Raw genomic sequence first — 15,311 nt, forward strand, 5'->3', positions numbered from 1 at the left:
CAATTGACTATGAATGGTGGGAATACATTTCAATTTTCTTATTCCTTTTTCTTTTTTTTCTTTTTTCCTTTGTTCTTTTTCTGAGTAATCATATGATTCTGTCCTTGGACTAATTCATGAGGGGTGATGCTAAACATCACGCCAGGCGTGCATTATTTTAAAATAATAAAATATTAATATTTTAATATTTTAATGAGCCGTGATTCAGAGCACGCAGTGCTTTGAACGCCAAGGTAAATTTTTTTTTTTAATATTTTAATAAAAAATAAAAAAATAAAAAAATAAAAAAATTTTACCAGCGTGCTATTTATCTTCACCCTATTTTAATTATTTAAAAAAAAAGAAGTCTGGCGTACATGAACAGTCATACACGCCAACGTTCTTAGAATCATGACCCATTGATGAGAGCTGGAACACAACAGCGCTAGTCAAACAAGTTTTTTCAGAGAAAGTGTTGAGGCTTGAAAGTTGCTAGACGCTTGTTCAGAGAAGGTGATGGCAGTTCACGCATTGAGGTGACCAGTGGAGAAATCCCAAGTGAAGCGAAGAATCAAGAACCTCTAGAATGACACATGTACAGGCACAACTATGGCCGTTCTTTTTCTATTTGCTTATAGTGGGAATTATCTCAATTTAAAGCGTCTCCTTCTGTTTTCTTTATGAAAGAGAGTGTATTTCTCCAACTCCAAGCAGCTTACTTGTGGTATTTGATGCAAAGATTGGGTGAACGGCCCATGTCAATGTATTTTATAATTATAGGCACATAACCGTTTACATTTGAAAAAAATTTACTCTCCTACACGATTGAAAATTGCTGTATAACTGTATAAGTCCATTGTCTTACTGTCATTGAACCTGAGCCTCACTTTAGGCCTCAATGAATTAATATTTCATTTAAGATTTAGTTCGACTTAATCCAAACTCGACACACTAACAAAAATTAACACCTTTAACTTCATTTTACTAATACCACACTACCATCCACCTCATCAAAACGTATTTTGTTGATTGGCAAACAAGATATGCCGGAATGTCCTTTTCTTTATTTATTTATTTTTTTTAAAAGAAAAAATTGCTGTTCTGCAAATATCCAATGTGGCAAAGAACATAACGAAAATTCCAGGAAGCATGACACGGGACCCATGCTTCACTCCCTAGTCCCTCCCAATCAAATCATTGGAGAAAAGGACATTTTCTTTTCTTTTTTTTCACCATGTATTGTGTCTGCCACTTTGAATCATTGGAGAAGGGGATTTATTTATTTATTTATTTTGGCTTGTTTTTAAAGACAAAAGGGAAATTACAGCATATGGCTAGGAAAATGTTTGTATTATTACTAATCATGTCATACTAATTAGGATTAGAGTTATGTTTCATGCTTAACAGGATTATTCATTTGGGGTAAGTTCTTTAGAGGCAACTCTAGCCTTACGACAAAGAATTTGTTGATCATAATTTTTCAACATGCTTTATTGATTCATACTTGTGCAAACACCTCATAACATACCGACAAGTCCAACACCTTCACTTCACTTCGGCGATAGAATGTCAGAAACTATGATTTATCTCTGGAATTTAACATAATAAAAGTAAAAATTTTATTTGTAGTCTCAATCGAACAAGGATTCCGTTGTCGTCCAGCGGTTAGGATATCTGGCTTTCACCCAGGAGACCCGGGTTCGATTCCCGGCAACGGAACACTTTTTTTTTTTCCATTTTTGAAAAGCAAATGTGAGAAGTGTTTTGAAACGGCGACGTTCGCATCTCATCAGCATCACAAGGATATACCCTACAATACGCCACATCCTCTTCTTTTCTCACTATCAAGTGTCAACTTCTACCGTATAAACTAAGCGCAACTCTCGCTCTTAGCGACATTCCTCCCTCAGGTAACGCTCTCTCTCTCTCTCTCACTTCTCAATTCCAATTCTTTTTCTCCTTTTCTTGTCGTTGCTCCGATTCGATTTATTGCTTCTTGCTTTTTTATTTGTTCTCCACCATCAAAATCGGTGATCGGTTTTTCTTGGAACTAAGTTTAATTATTGTATAATTGTCTTGTACTTGTAATCATCAGCTGCAATGCTTTTTATTGAATTGATTTTATTTTTTGCGGAGTTCATATCGTTGATTTCAACGATTTTGTTTATCGGAGTTTGACTAAATCAGATTTGCCGCCCTACTGAACAGTATACGGTGTATACCACACAGTGTCATAAAGGAGTTCTTTTTTTCCCAGAAACTAAAAAAGAAAAAAACGAAATAGATTGCTATTTGCAGTCTTTGCAACAATCAAAAGGAGGTAATGGGGTTTGGTCTACCTATAAGGGATGATCTTGTGACAAGTATAGGATGAATATGCAAAATTTGATTCAAGAAATAACTGTGGAATTGCCTTGAGCTTGTTTTGGACAAAGAAAAACGATGAATTATGAAGATAAGGACTCCTTTAAACCTTGTGGGATTGCATGGTCTATGTAACTCTTTTTCTTCCATAGCTTTCTTTGTCACCCATCTGTTCCTAATGTACTCAATTATAATAACACTGTTTGGAACAGGTTTTGGTTGTTCAGTGCTTTTACATAGTAATTTCAAATGGCTTCACCCACTCTAATCTCTGACACCGAGGCTTGGAAGGACTTGAAGGTAGCTGGCATGATACTTGGGCTTTTTTTTTTTTTTTTTTGGGACAAGTCAATACAGGCAAAGTGTATTCTGAATGTATCATAAAATCTGTGTATGATATGTTTTATTATGTAGGCCCATGTTGAGGAGATTAAGAAGACTCATTTACGTGATTTGATGAGCGATGCAGACCGATGCAAGTCAATGATGGTGTATGATTCTCCATTGGACTTTTAGATGCTATGATTATCTTAATATCGTTATCTCATTGTTAAGAGCAAAGGGTGAAACATGGAGTAAAGAGATGAATATTGGATTATTGTAATTAAGTTAATTACAATTCTGTCAATAACAATTTACTGTGTATATCCTCTATAGTGAGTTTGATGAGGTGTTATTGGACTACTCGCGGCAGCGCGCCACTCTTAAAACCATGGATAAGCTCTTCAAGTTGGCAGAGGTGTGCATCTGAGCCATTAAGTTTCTGGGATATTGATTATATGGTCTTTTAATCACTGTTATCCTTGTCTTAATGTAGGCCGCACATCTCAAAGAAAAGATTGAACGCATGTACAGTGGGGAGCATGTGAGTTGTATTATCTTCCTTGGTCAAGTTTGCCTTCTTCCCCCTCAAATCCCCCCAAAACCTAAAGAAAAGTTGTTTACTTTTGCATCTTTTTTTGGTGGCACTCCAGATAAACATCACAGAGAATAGGCCAGTACTCCATGTAGCTCTTCGTGCTTCAAGAGATGCTGTTATTCAGAGTGATGGGAAGAATGTGGTCCCAGAGGTCTGGAAAGTTTTGGACAAGATCCAGGAGTTTTCTGAGAGGGTCCGCAATGGTTCTTGGGTAATCTACTGCTGTTATTTAGTATCTAATTTGGACATGAAATGTGTGAATTGTGGAGTAAGAGGGAAATTGTGGTAGGTCGGAGCAACAGGAAAAGCACTTAAGGATGTCGTTGCTATTGGTATTGGTGGCAGCTTCTTAGGTCCTCTATTTGTGCACACTGCTCTTCAAACAGGTTGGACGTCATATTCCTTTATAAATCTGCACCACCCTTATGCAGTCTTATCTTTTTGAAGATAGTTTTGTTCTTTTCCTTGTGAAATCTTTAAAAAGCTTGTTGTACAGTCAACATGTTCATGGTTTAGTGTTTGCATCTTACAGATCCAGAGGCTATCGAATCTGCAAGGGGACGCCAGCTTCGTTTGTAAGTATTCATGTTTCACTATAATATCATGAGTAATGAAGAACAAAAATTCTGGTCGTATGAATCTTCTTTCAAAGGCCTTAGTTGTGTAGTTGTGTGGTTGTGTGTGTGTGTGTGTGTGTGTGTGTGAGAGAGAGAGAGAGAGAGAGAGATTCCTAGTTTTGTCTGAGAAGGCTGATTATAGTGAAATTGTGCATGCACTTGCTAGGGATTTTAAAAGTATTTCACAGGACTTACGAATGAAAATGGTGAATTTTTTTCTTCCACTTAAGCAAAACGTGACGTGTGTCTATGTGTTTGTTGTGGTGGTAGGTTTATGAATTCCACGTAGAATAGTTAAATGCTATACTGTTGAACTATTTTATTTCTATTATAAAGCTAACCTTCTATTTTCATCTGCCTGCAGTCTTGCAAATGTCGATCCTATTGATGTTGCTAGAAATATCACGGGATTAAACCCTGAAACTACCCTTGGTAAATGAAAATATTTGGTTTATTTATCTACCTAAGTAATTCCGTTTAAGAGTAACCTAAGCGCTATTTGGGTTCTCATTAAGCTCACTATGTTTCACTATTTATGTGTAACCTAAGCTCTTTTATTTTTCTTTGATATATGCAGTTGTGGTGGTTTCAAAGACTTTTACGACAGCTGAAACTATGTTGAATGCGCGAACTCTTAGGGAATGGATTTCAGCTGCTCTTGGGTTAGTGATCTATGAGAGTAGTACTTCAAGGATATGGGTGTAGTGGTTGTTTTGGGATTCTGAAGTTCCAGATTTGATAATATATGTGAATTAGTTTGGAACTTGGAAGATACTGGAAATAATTCAAAAAGAAAGCTTAAGAATGAATTTGAGACTGGTACATGATTGAAATTATTTTTTTTCAGGCATTCTGCTGTTGCAAAGCATATGGTGGCAGTTAGTACTAACCTTACGGTATCATCATATCCTTGCATCTCTTGTTTGAGTGATTAAGCATCTGCTTCACCACAATCTTTATATATTCCGTTGGTCATGCTAAACATATATTCTGCAAAAGAACCCCCTTTGTGGTTGTGTGTGCATGTGTGTGGGTGGGTGGGCGTGTTGTGGGACCTGTCCGAGCCATCCTCAATAAAGGTATGTGAATGTCCACCATTTACTAACCCATGAATCTATACATATACTTATAGGCACACACGCACGCATGCACCCACACACGCACCCGCACACACAACATGCACGCACACCCACACACTTGCGCACACACACACACATGTAAAGCTGTAAAATAGGGGAATTCACAAAGGGGGTTCTTTTGCAAAATATATGTTTAGCATGATCTGTTTTCCATTGGTCATGCTAAACATATATTCTGCAAAAGAACCCCGTTTGTGAAGTCCCCTATGTTACAGCTTTTCTTTACTTGTGTGCGTGTGTGTGTGGGTGCATGTGCATGTGCCTATAATTATATTTATAGATTCATGGGTTAGTAAATGGTGGACATTCACATACCTTTATTGAGGATGGCTTGGACAGGCCCTACAACAATTAGAAAACCAATTCAGTCTGAAAATTTACAATGTTTTAAAGATCTGCCCATTATAACTTAATGAAATCAAATGTTTAGCAAACATATTGGGATTGGCCAATATATTTTCCTCCCTTTTAGCATTTCTTATGCATATGGATGTGGTTGAAATTTTCTTTTGTTCCCCTAGGCATGTGATTTTGTAAAATCCATAAATATAGCTGACCTCATCTTAATTTTTGTTTGATTCTCATGCAGCTTGTGGAGAAGTTTGGCATTGATCCTAATAATGCGTTTGCATTCTGGGACTGGGTTGGTGGCCGCTATAGTGGTAAGTTATTTGCCTTTCCTTGGAGGCACTTATGGCTAATCTATTGGTCAATTGGTAATTTAATTGCTGCTGCAGTTTGCAGTGCTGTTGGAGTGTTGCCATTATCTCTCCAATACGGGTTCTCAGTTGTTGAGAAGTACGTAACTTATAATTTCTTTAAATTTTTTGCTAGCACTTCGTCAATAGGAAGCACTTCTTAATTTTGTGACATAGAAACATTTCTTTTTGTAAAATGCATGAGCAAAGAAGCAAAATCTTATCCTACATTCTTTTTGTAACATTTGAAGTGGCATGTATTTTCCTCAAACAAAAGAACCTATTAAAGAGTACCAACTAATGTGCAATGCCTACTGCTGTTTTATAAAATATTTGATAAGATTTTGCTTCTTTGTTCATGCATTTTATATATCATGAATCGTAACCTCTTGTGCTTTCTACAGACTATACAAGTTAATTTATTACTTTTTTCACATTTTAGTTGCTAAAATTTGCTGCTTGCTTTGATTCCCAATGATTTATACCTTTTAAATGCTCTGACATTTATCTTTAAAAGATTTGACATAATTTTGTCATTTGCTTGATTTAAATTATATTTTCTTAATTAAAGGTTCTTAATGGGAGCCTCATTCATTGATCAACATTTCTTCAAAGCACCATATGAGGAAAATATACCTGTAAGTGCCCTAATATTGCAGATTTTAAGTAGTGTTATACTTCTGTCTCACCCACTGGATATAGCGTAGGATAGATCTATTGGGGTGCACTGCATTTACAATTTTTTCTCTTTTTGGGGGGAGTAGATTATCCTGATGACCTTCCAAAAGCTATATTCAATATTGCACTATTGGATAAGTGATGACATGTTCAATAACATTGTGTTGGTGCTTCAGGTGCTTTTAGGTTTGCTGAGCATTTGGAATGTTTCATTTCTTGGACATCCTGCAAGAGTAAGTACTAACCATCTGCCCCAGACTTTATTTTCAACTCCCACTTATAGCATTTTCTATGTTGTCTCTTTCTTAGCTATTGGGTAACATTGAGAATTTTGGTATTCCTCCAGGCCATTTTACCTTATTCCCAAGCCCTTGAGAAGTTTGCCCCACACATTCAACAGGCATGTATATGACAGGATTCTGCTTGCATATTATTTGTGGGAGCTGCTCTTCAAATGTTCTTATACATTTCTAGTTTAAGCAATTCAGGTTAGCATGGAAAGTAATGGCAAGGGTGTATCAATTGATGGTGTGCCACTACCTTTTGAGGCTGGTGAAATTGACTTTGGTGAGCCAGGAACAAATGGTCAGCATAGCTTTTACCAGCTAATTCACCAGGTGATCTAGGCATTTCTTTTTAAAATGATGGTAAAATCATGTTATTAGCATTTACATCAAATCCTTGAATACTTATAAAAATAAATAAATAAATAAATCCTTGAATTTTTTTATTCTATTTCTCTTATGAAATTATTTTTTAAGTATAGAGGGATTACAAGTTGAAGGCCAGTGCAAAGTGGTTAAATTCCAAGTGATCTAAGCTTATCATTTTATCTACGTCATTCCTACACAAATATAACTTTTTTGTGACTGAGATGATTATGTTGATGTCCTGTGGATTCTTGGTTGATTTGTGGGAAGTACTAGATCTGATAGGAAACATATTTTTTAATATGCATAAATTGATAAATAAATATGAGGAAAAAACAAGCGCAGTTTTAATTATTTGATATTGTTTTGGTAATTGGTTGCATAATAGTTAGGGAAACAGGTCTTGTTTTAGATTGTTTAAGTTAGTCATCAAATCAGTTATCTCCATCAATTAAACAGAGCTGGAATATGTCAGGACTCACTAGTGCCTGTTATTGTACCATCGAATGTTTGTGTTACCTGCCGAAGTTGCCAATTTCTGTTCAAATATGGCACTGATGGATTAGGAAGGCAAAAAAAGGCCCCCCTATGTAAATGTGACGATAACTTGATATTGTGCAAAAAAGAGGGGAAAAAAAAGATGCGTTGGACAGCCTTAGTTATGGCTGTCTAGATTATTTTTCAATATCCTTGGCTATTTTTATGATTTCTTTTTTAAAGATGTGAGTACTACCTGTATTAATCTAACTGCACACTTGTTTTCACACAATGAACCGACTTCTGCGCTTAGAATGTATTAGAGATTTGAATTTAACTTTTCTCATATGTGAGTGAACATGTAAGGTCTTGCAAATGGTAATTTGTATATTGGACTCTATTTTTTATTTCCTGAGTCTCACATAACTAAGCTTTACTACAAATTACATTGTCTTTAACCTACAAAATTTGTTAAATGATTTTTTTGGAACTTCCAGGGACGTGTTATTCCTTGTGATTTTATTGGTATTGTGAGGAGCCAGCAACCTGTTTACCTTAAAGGTATCTAACACCAATCTTGTTGGATTTTTTTATTTTTTTATTTTTTTATTATTATTTTTTTATGGCTTGTTTGAGTGTTGATGTACAAATTTAATTGTACTCGCAAGCGCACGAGTCGTGTGCAATATAGTGTGTGTGCAAGTGCGAGGTCGATCCACAGGGAATTGTGTTTGTGAAATTTAATTTCTATCTAAATCAATTATATCTTAACCTAGTTCCGAATGATTTTGATTTTGAAAATAAGCTAACATAAACTAAATAAAATAAAAATAATCAAAAGATAAACGACTAAGGTTTTAGAATTCACCTCACCAAATCAAAGCATACATTCTTATGTTTTCATTCATGCATCCGACAAACAATTAAACCCTATATATGTTCTATTGTTTTTTTTATAAACCAATTGAATCATTCGATGAATCCATCTCTATTACAAATCACAACGAATATCCAATTGAGATCAAATCATCCATTGTATCCGTAAATCACAATGGATATAAGTCTCAATCAAATCATTCGATGTATCCGTTGGATGAAACACAACGAATATCCAACATTTTCACGATTTATAAACAACAATCAATCACAATTTTGTCACACAATTGAACTGAAACGAACATACATTACATTAAACGACGGATTTGTACGAACGAAACATAAAAATATAAAACTAATCAATGGTGAGGCTTCATCTTCAACTTTAGTTGAAGAATTAGCCTCTCATGACAAAAGAAATCATAAAGAAACTAAATTACTTCATTAAAACTAAAAACTTACAAAAGAATTCTAGTTCCAAGCTACAAAAACCCATAAAACACGGAAAGCGACCAAGAACGGCGCCCCCGGCGCGTCTTCGTCTGATCCCCCTCAATTGTGAGGCTTAGAGGTCTATTTATAGGGCTTAAGAGAGTCCTAGAAGCCCTAGTAATCCTAGGAATTTCGGAGATTTAAGTCCAAGCCCAATTAGGTTAAAGAAAACCTAAGCCCAAATCGGAATAGGATTTGCCCAGAATTGCGGTCCTATCTTGCGGCGTGATTTTGGCCTTGCGGCGCTCCGAATTGGGAAAATTCTATTTCACAATGAATTGTAGTAGTTTGAGTTAGCTTTCCAATGCCGCTTGAATCACCTCAATCGGATATCTGAGATGAAAGTTATGGTCAAAATACCGAGACGTATTCAGAATCCAATTTTGCATCCAATCCGATTTGACTTCAAATTGAGAAATTCAGAATTAATCCTTTCCTTTATTTGATTAAACTTTAACCATGATTGGTTAAGCTTAACCATATCCTCTAGGTCTTCCCAATTTGCCCCTTTAAGCTTGGAATTTTTCCAGAAATGCTTGCTTTTCTTCCAAAAGCCTATAAAACAAAGAAAATACAAAAAGGCAGTAAAATGTCCTAATTAACCAAAACCAAAGGATTAAAACATGCAAGTTAAGGGCTGAAAATATAAATATTTTAGTACTTATCACACCCCCAAACTTACATATTGCTAGTCCCTTAGCAATACAAAACTAAAAACAAGAATGGAAAAACAGAAAACAAAAGATAAATCCATCTTTCGTGGGATATACGATTGCATTTAGCGCATGCAACAAGCCTTTTAAACCCCTAGGTATCCCTAGAGGACGAGTGAAGTCTCGTGAGGGTTTAACAGGAATGATACCCACAAACATTTATGCACTATGTTATTTCATAAACAAGGACTTCCACACAAACACATGGTTTTTAACATCATGAGTAGGTTTATCATAATGAACACCACAATCACATCATCAAGATAAGCACAAATCATTCAACTCAAAGATGGAAATTTGAGACAACACATGTTCAAATAAGTGCAATGTGAGACTAACATAAAATCCGGAGGCTTCAATTTATTCTCAAACTTGGGTGTACTTTAGATGTGATAGGAATTTGCTCAGATGAAACAACCAAGGCTTAATTTTTTTTTTTTTTTTTTTTTTTTTTTTTTTGTATAGGCTGTGCAATGCTTAGCTTCCTTAAGCTTTCTAATTGACCCATGTAACGAGTGTTGGGCCAGAGACTCCCAAACCAAATGGTTTTAGGGCACTAGATGTAGAAACATCCCTAAGGGCTTAATTACTCAAGTCAACTAGGCTACGAAGCCAAACTAGCCATACAACCAACCAAGTTAGGTTTCTCATCTTTTTACGCGAACACTCAATGCTTTGTGAGGCATGAGGTCCGGTTACTCAATGAGAAGCTCCAACTGATTTGAATTTTTTTTTTTTTTTTTTTTTTTTTCAAGCCATGGTTTCATCACACTTCATCCTACCTATCTCAAAATATACCCTAATCAAGTCAAATCTTATACTTCACCGATTCTGTGCTAGTGTGCTCGTGGTGATAAACTCGAACATGTGAAATCTCTCTAATCCAACAATGAGTCAAAAGACTCAGATTCCTACTGACATGCTGTGTTCAAAATGCTAAACAGACCAATGACATGCAAACCACAGAATAGGTTTTATCCTTGCTTAATCAATAACATAGCACAATTTTTTTTTTTTTTAAACAAAACAAACAGATAAAAACAAACAAAAAGACACAAACAAACAAAAAGACAATGTGTTTGTCCACACCCCAAACTTAAATGACACATTGTCCCCAATGTAGCAAGAGACACAATACCGTAGGATGCGGAAACTCGAGTGTGCAAAGGCCAGGGCGTCCCCCAGACTTGAACACCAAAACACCTGTCAAAATCTAGCAGCAATATTTTCTCATAGAAACAAATATCAAAAGATTAATTGCTGATAGAAATAAAAAGAAAATGACACAAAATGAAATGACAAAAAGGAAAAGAAATCAAAATAAAGTGCTGAAAATAAAAAGAAAGAAAGAATACCACACTTTCCTCGATCATTTGGGTGTCCAACCAATCTCTTCCATCCTTTCTTCTTAAGAATTTGATATCCATCTGGAAGGATGTTTTGCCGTCTCAGGTAGCCTAGTTGCTTGCTTCGAAAGATCTTCTTAGGAACATGGTTCCTAGATTTGTGACCTTGTGTGCATAGATCCTTGAGAATTTTAGCATGAGACGGCTCTTTGAGACATTGAAGAACTGAAGGTTGGGGTTCATGAATTGTCTCAAGAGGGATTTTGATGAAGGAGTGAGCTTCAGTACTCACTCCCTTATCACTGGACAGATTTGGAGTTGATGGGGGCTCAATGTGATCAACCTGCTCCTCTTTTTCTTTCTCCTCATGGTTACCCACAATGAAAGGCTTAGCTGCTAATGAGGGTGAGTTAGGGAATGATATCTCAGTGGTTTCCCCATTTTCAATTCGCATCTTAGGAGTGGAGTCCAATAAGGCATCAGCTTGCTCAAGTAACTTGTCAAGGTCTAGGTCACATCCAAATTGAGCAAAGCACTTTCCCAATGGGTCCTCTAGACTTGTCTCATCAACAGTCTCCTCAACAATTTTCTCTCTCCTAGTTGGGGTGGTGGCTTTGACATGCTCATGATAAGGATTGCTAAAATCATCCTCATCAATCATGTAGTGCCTTTCAGCCATCAACTGACTTTGAAGCTCTTCTTCCTCTATTCTAGTGAGTTCAGCAACTAAATAACCAAGCTGTTCATCCAACTTTTCAATTGCTTGAGTGTTGGCCATGGCTGCATTCTTCACTTCATTTATGGCTTGGGAGTTGACCATGGTGGCATTTTTAAGCTCTTGCAAGGTTTGGCCATTAGACTGTATGAACTCTTTGAGGGTGTTTTCCAGTGATAAATCTTGTGGAGGATAATTGCAGGGTGAAGGGGTAGAGGATTGGTTGTCGAACTGCGGATATTCAGGATGGTGCAGTTCATCAAATTTGGGAGCATAATTTCCCGTAGCATTAGCTTGCCACGAGAAATTAGAATGGTTGCTCCAATCGAGGGTGTAGCAATTGAAATTTGATTCAGACCCCAAACTGGAGAAATTGGTGTTCATCTGCTCATGTGAAAAATTGGAAAATTGTCTCCAAGATGGACAATTACCTGAACTATGATAAGGGTTAGAGCAGTATGAACATGGTCCATGTGGGTGAAAATGATGAGGATGGTTGGAAAAAACGGGTGGCCTACAACTAAGGGTAGCATTAAAATTACCTAAAGGAAAATTCATGCTTATCCTCACTCTTTAAACAAAGCACACTTCCACATGAAACATTAACCAAATTTTTTTTTTGGATTTTTTTGGTTTTTTTTTTTTAAAAAAAAAATAAAATAAACAAAAATACCAAAAATTAAAAACAAAAAATCAAAACAAAAACTCACAAAACGGACCAAACATAAGTTTGGCAAAATTCAAGGTGCTGGCCCGTTTTGGTGTAGTCTGCAAAGGTGCACTCGAGCGCAAGTGATGTGCGATCGAGCGTACATGGGCGTGGGGTGTGCGCTCACGCGCACCTGCGGAAGTGTCGAGCGCAGGCACGCGGGATGCTTGCTGCGTTAGGCTTGAATGCGCTCGAGTGTAGGTGATGTGCGATCAAGCGCTTTGGCAGGGACTAGTTCCTTCGGCAGAGCTGCAACCGAAACAACAAAACCAAACAACTTTTTCTGTTTTTTATTTTTTTATTTTTATTAGTAACTATAAACAGAAACAAATAAAAAAAATAAAAATAAAAGGCAACAAACTGTAAAAAGAAAATAACTAGTAGAAAAATAAAATCAATTTAAACAAAAATCAATTTTCACAAACAAACAAATCCCCGGCAACGGCGCCAAAATTTGATGTACAAATTTAATTGTACTCGCAAGCGCACGAGTCGTGTGCAATATAATGTGTGTGCAAGTGCGAGGTCGATCCACAGGGAATTGTGTTTGTGAAATTTAATTTCTATCTAAATCAATTATATCTTAACCTAGTTCCGAATGATTTTGACTTTGAAAATAAATTAACATAAACTAAATAAAATAAAAATAATCAAAAGATAAACGACTAAGGTTTTAGAATTCACCTCACCAAATCAAAGCATACATTCTTATGTTTTCATTCATGCATCTGACAAACAATTAAACCCTATATATGTTCTATTGTTTTTTTATAAACCAATTGAATCATTCGATGAATCCATCTCTATTACAAATCACAACGAATATCCAATTGAGATCAAATCATCCATTGTATCCGTAAATCACAATGGATATAAGTCTCAATCAAATCATTTGATGTATCCGTTGGATGAAACACAACGAATATCCAACATTTTCATGATTTATAAACAACAATCAATCACAATTTTGTCACACAATTGAACTGAAACGAACATACATTACATTAAACGACGGATTTGTACGAACGAAACATAAAAATATAAAACTAATCCATGGTGAGGCTTCATCTTCAACCTTAGTTGAAGAATTAGCCTCTCATGACAAAAGAAATCATAAAGAAACTAAATTACTTCATTAAAATTAAAAACTTACAAAAGAATTCGAGTTCCAAGCTACAAAAACCCAGAAAACACGGAAAGCGACCAAGAACGGCACCTCCGGCGCATCTTCGTCTGATATCCCTCAATTGTGAGGCTTAGAGGTCTATTTATAGGGCTTAGGAGAGTCCTAGAAGCCCTAGTAATCCTAGGAATTTCGGAGAATTAAGTCCAAGCCCAATTAGGTTAAAGAAAACCTAAGCCCAAATCGGAATAGGATTCGCCCAGAATTACGGTCCTATCTTGCGGCGTGATTTTGGCCTTGCGTCGCTCCGAATTGGGAAAGTTCTATTTCACAATGAATTGTATACGTTGGAGTTATCTTTCCAATGCCGCTTGAATCACCTCAATCGGATATGTGAACTGAAAGTTATGGCCAAAATACCAAGACGTATTCAGAATCCAATTTTGCATCCAATCCGATTTGACTTCAAATTGAGAAATTCCGAATTAATCCTTTCCTTTATTTGGTTAAACTTTAACCATGATTGGTTAAGCTTAACCATATCTTCTAGATCTTCCCAATTTGCCCTTTAAGCTTGGAATTTTTCCAGAAACACTTTATTTTCTTCCAAAAGCCTATAAAACAAAGAAAATACAAAAAGGAAGTAAAATGGCCTAATTAACCAAAACTAAAGGATTAAAACATGCAAGTTAGGGGCTGAAAATATGAATATTTTAGCACTTATCACACCCCCAAACTTACATATTGCTAGTCCCTTAGCAATATAAAACTAAAAAAAGAATGGAAAAACAGAAAACAAAAGATAAATCCATCTTTCGTGGGATGTACGATTGCATTTAGTGTATGCAACAAGCCTTTTAAACCCCTAGGCATCCCTCGAGGACGAGTGAAGTCTCGTGAGGGTTTAATAGAAATGATACCCACAAACATTTTTAGCACTACGTCATTGACAAACACAATTTTCATACAAACATATGGTTCTCATATCATGAGCAGGTTTAACAAAGTAAACACCACAATCAAATCATCAAGCCAACCACAAATCATTCAACTCAAAGGTGGAAATTTGAGACAACACAAGCTCCAAATGTGCAAAGTGAGTCTAACACAAAGTTAAGAGGCTTCAATTTTTCTCAAAGTTTGGTGTACCTCAAAATTCATAAGAATTTACACAAATGAAAACACCAAAGGCTTAGATCAAGACATGCATTTTTTTTTTTATATATATATATATATTTTTTATTTTCATTTTTTTTGTGTAGGCTGTGCAATGTTCGGCTCCCTTAAACTTTCTAATTGACCTATATAACGAGTATTGGGCCTTAAACTTTCCAAAAGCCTATAAAACAAAGAAAATAAAAAAAGGAAGTAAAATGGCCTAATTAACCAAAACTAAAAGATTAAAACATGCAAGTTAAGGGCTGAAAATATGAATATTCTAGCACTTATAAGGTTTAGATGATACTAACAAAGGGATGGTTGATTCAACTTGTGGAAGAGCACTTATGGAAAAGAGTAGTGAGGAAGCAATGGAGCTTTTTGAAACATTAAGTGAGCATTCCCAACAATTCTACTCTAAAGGAAGCCGAGGATTAAAGAGCAAAGGCATGTATGAAGTGAACTTCAATGAGGGATCTCCAAATCAGATGGCTGCTGTGGAAAAGAAGTTAGACATGATTGTCAAAGCCATGACTGCTCAGAAAATCTCACCTCTTCAAAAGGACACACCAATCCAGGTATGTGCTATATGTTCCCATTTAGATCACACTACTAAAATGTGTCCTTTATCTCCATTTGCAGAGCAAGAAGAGGTGAA

The 15,311-nt window shown here is 36.0% G+C and overlaps 1 protein-coding gene and 1 non-coding gene across 2 annotated transcripts in view; both read left to right on the top strand.

Moving 5' to 3' along the window:
- The first annotated feature begins 1,626 nt into the window (after positions 1-1,626).
- TRNAE-UUC (transfer RNA glutamic acid (anticodon UUC)) lies at positions 1,627-1,698 on the top strand. The gene has a single exon. It is a non-coding gene; the product is annotated as a tRNA-Glu (tRNA).
- A 105-nt stretch (positions 1,699-1,803) lies between these two features.
- Positions 1,804-15,311, top strand: part of LOC132173671 (glucose-6-phosphate isomerase, cytosolic 1) — a 19,227-nt gene continuing 5,719 nt past the window's right edge. The window contains exons 1-18 of the mRNA XM_059585235.1: positions 1,804-1,889; positions 2,556-2,643; positions 2,758-2,834; positions 3,001-3,082; positions 3,161-3,208; positions 3,318-3,473; positions 3,552-3,648; positions 3,795-3,837; positions 4,244-4,311; positions 4,457-4,541; positions 4,727-4,775; positions 5,608-5,680; positions 5,756-5,816; positions 6,288-6,354; positions 6,571-6,627; positions 6,741-6,794; positions 6,883-7,011; positions 8,019-8,082. Of these exons, the coding sequence (XP_059441218.1) occupies positions 2,593-2,643; positions 2,758-2,834; positions 3,001-3,082; positions 3,161-3,208; positions 3,318-3,473; positions 3,552-3,648; positions 3,795-3,837; positions 4,244-4,311; positions 4,457-4,541; positions 4,727-4,775; positions 5,608-5,680; positions 5,756-5,816; positions 6,288-6,354; positions 6,571-6,627; positions 6,741-6,794; positions 6,883-7,011; positions 8,019-8,082 (1,261 nt within the window). The 5' untranslated portion in view covers positions 1,804-1,889; positions 2,556-2,592. The remainder of the gene's footprint in view (positions 1,890-2,555; positions 2,644-2,757; positions 2,835-3,000; positions 3,083-3,160; positions 3,209-3,317; positions 3,474-3,551; positions 3,649-3,794; positions 3,838-4,243; positions 4,312-4,456; positions 4,542-4,726; positions 4,776-5,607; positions 5,681-5,755; positions 5,817-6,287; positions 6,355-6,570; positions 6,628-6,740; positions 6,795-6,882; positions 7,012-8,018; positions 8,083-15,311) is intronic.

Source organism: Corylus avellana, chromosome ca3, assembly GCF_901000735.1.
Source record: "Corylus avellana chromosome ca3, CavTom2PMs-1.0".
Taxonomy (NCBI): domain Eukaryota; kingdom Viridiplantae; phylum Streptophyta; class Magnoliopsida; order Fagales; family Betulaceae; genus Corylus; species Corylus avellana.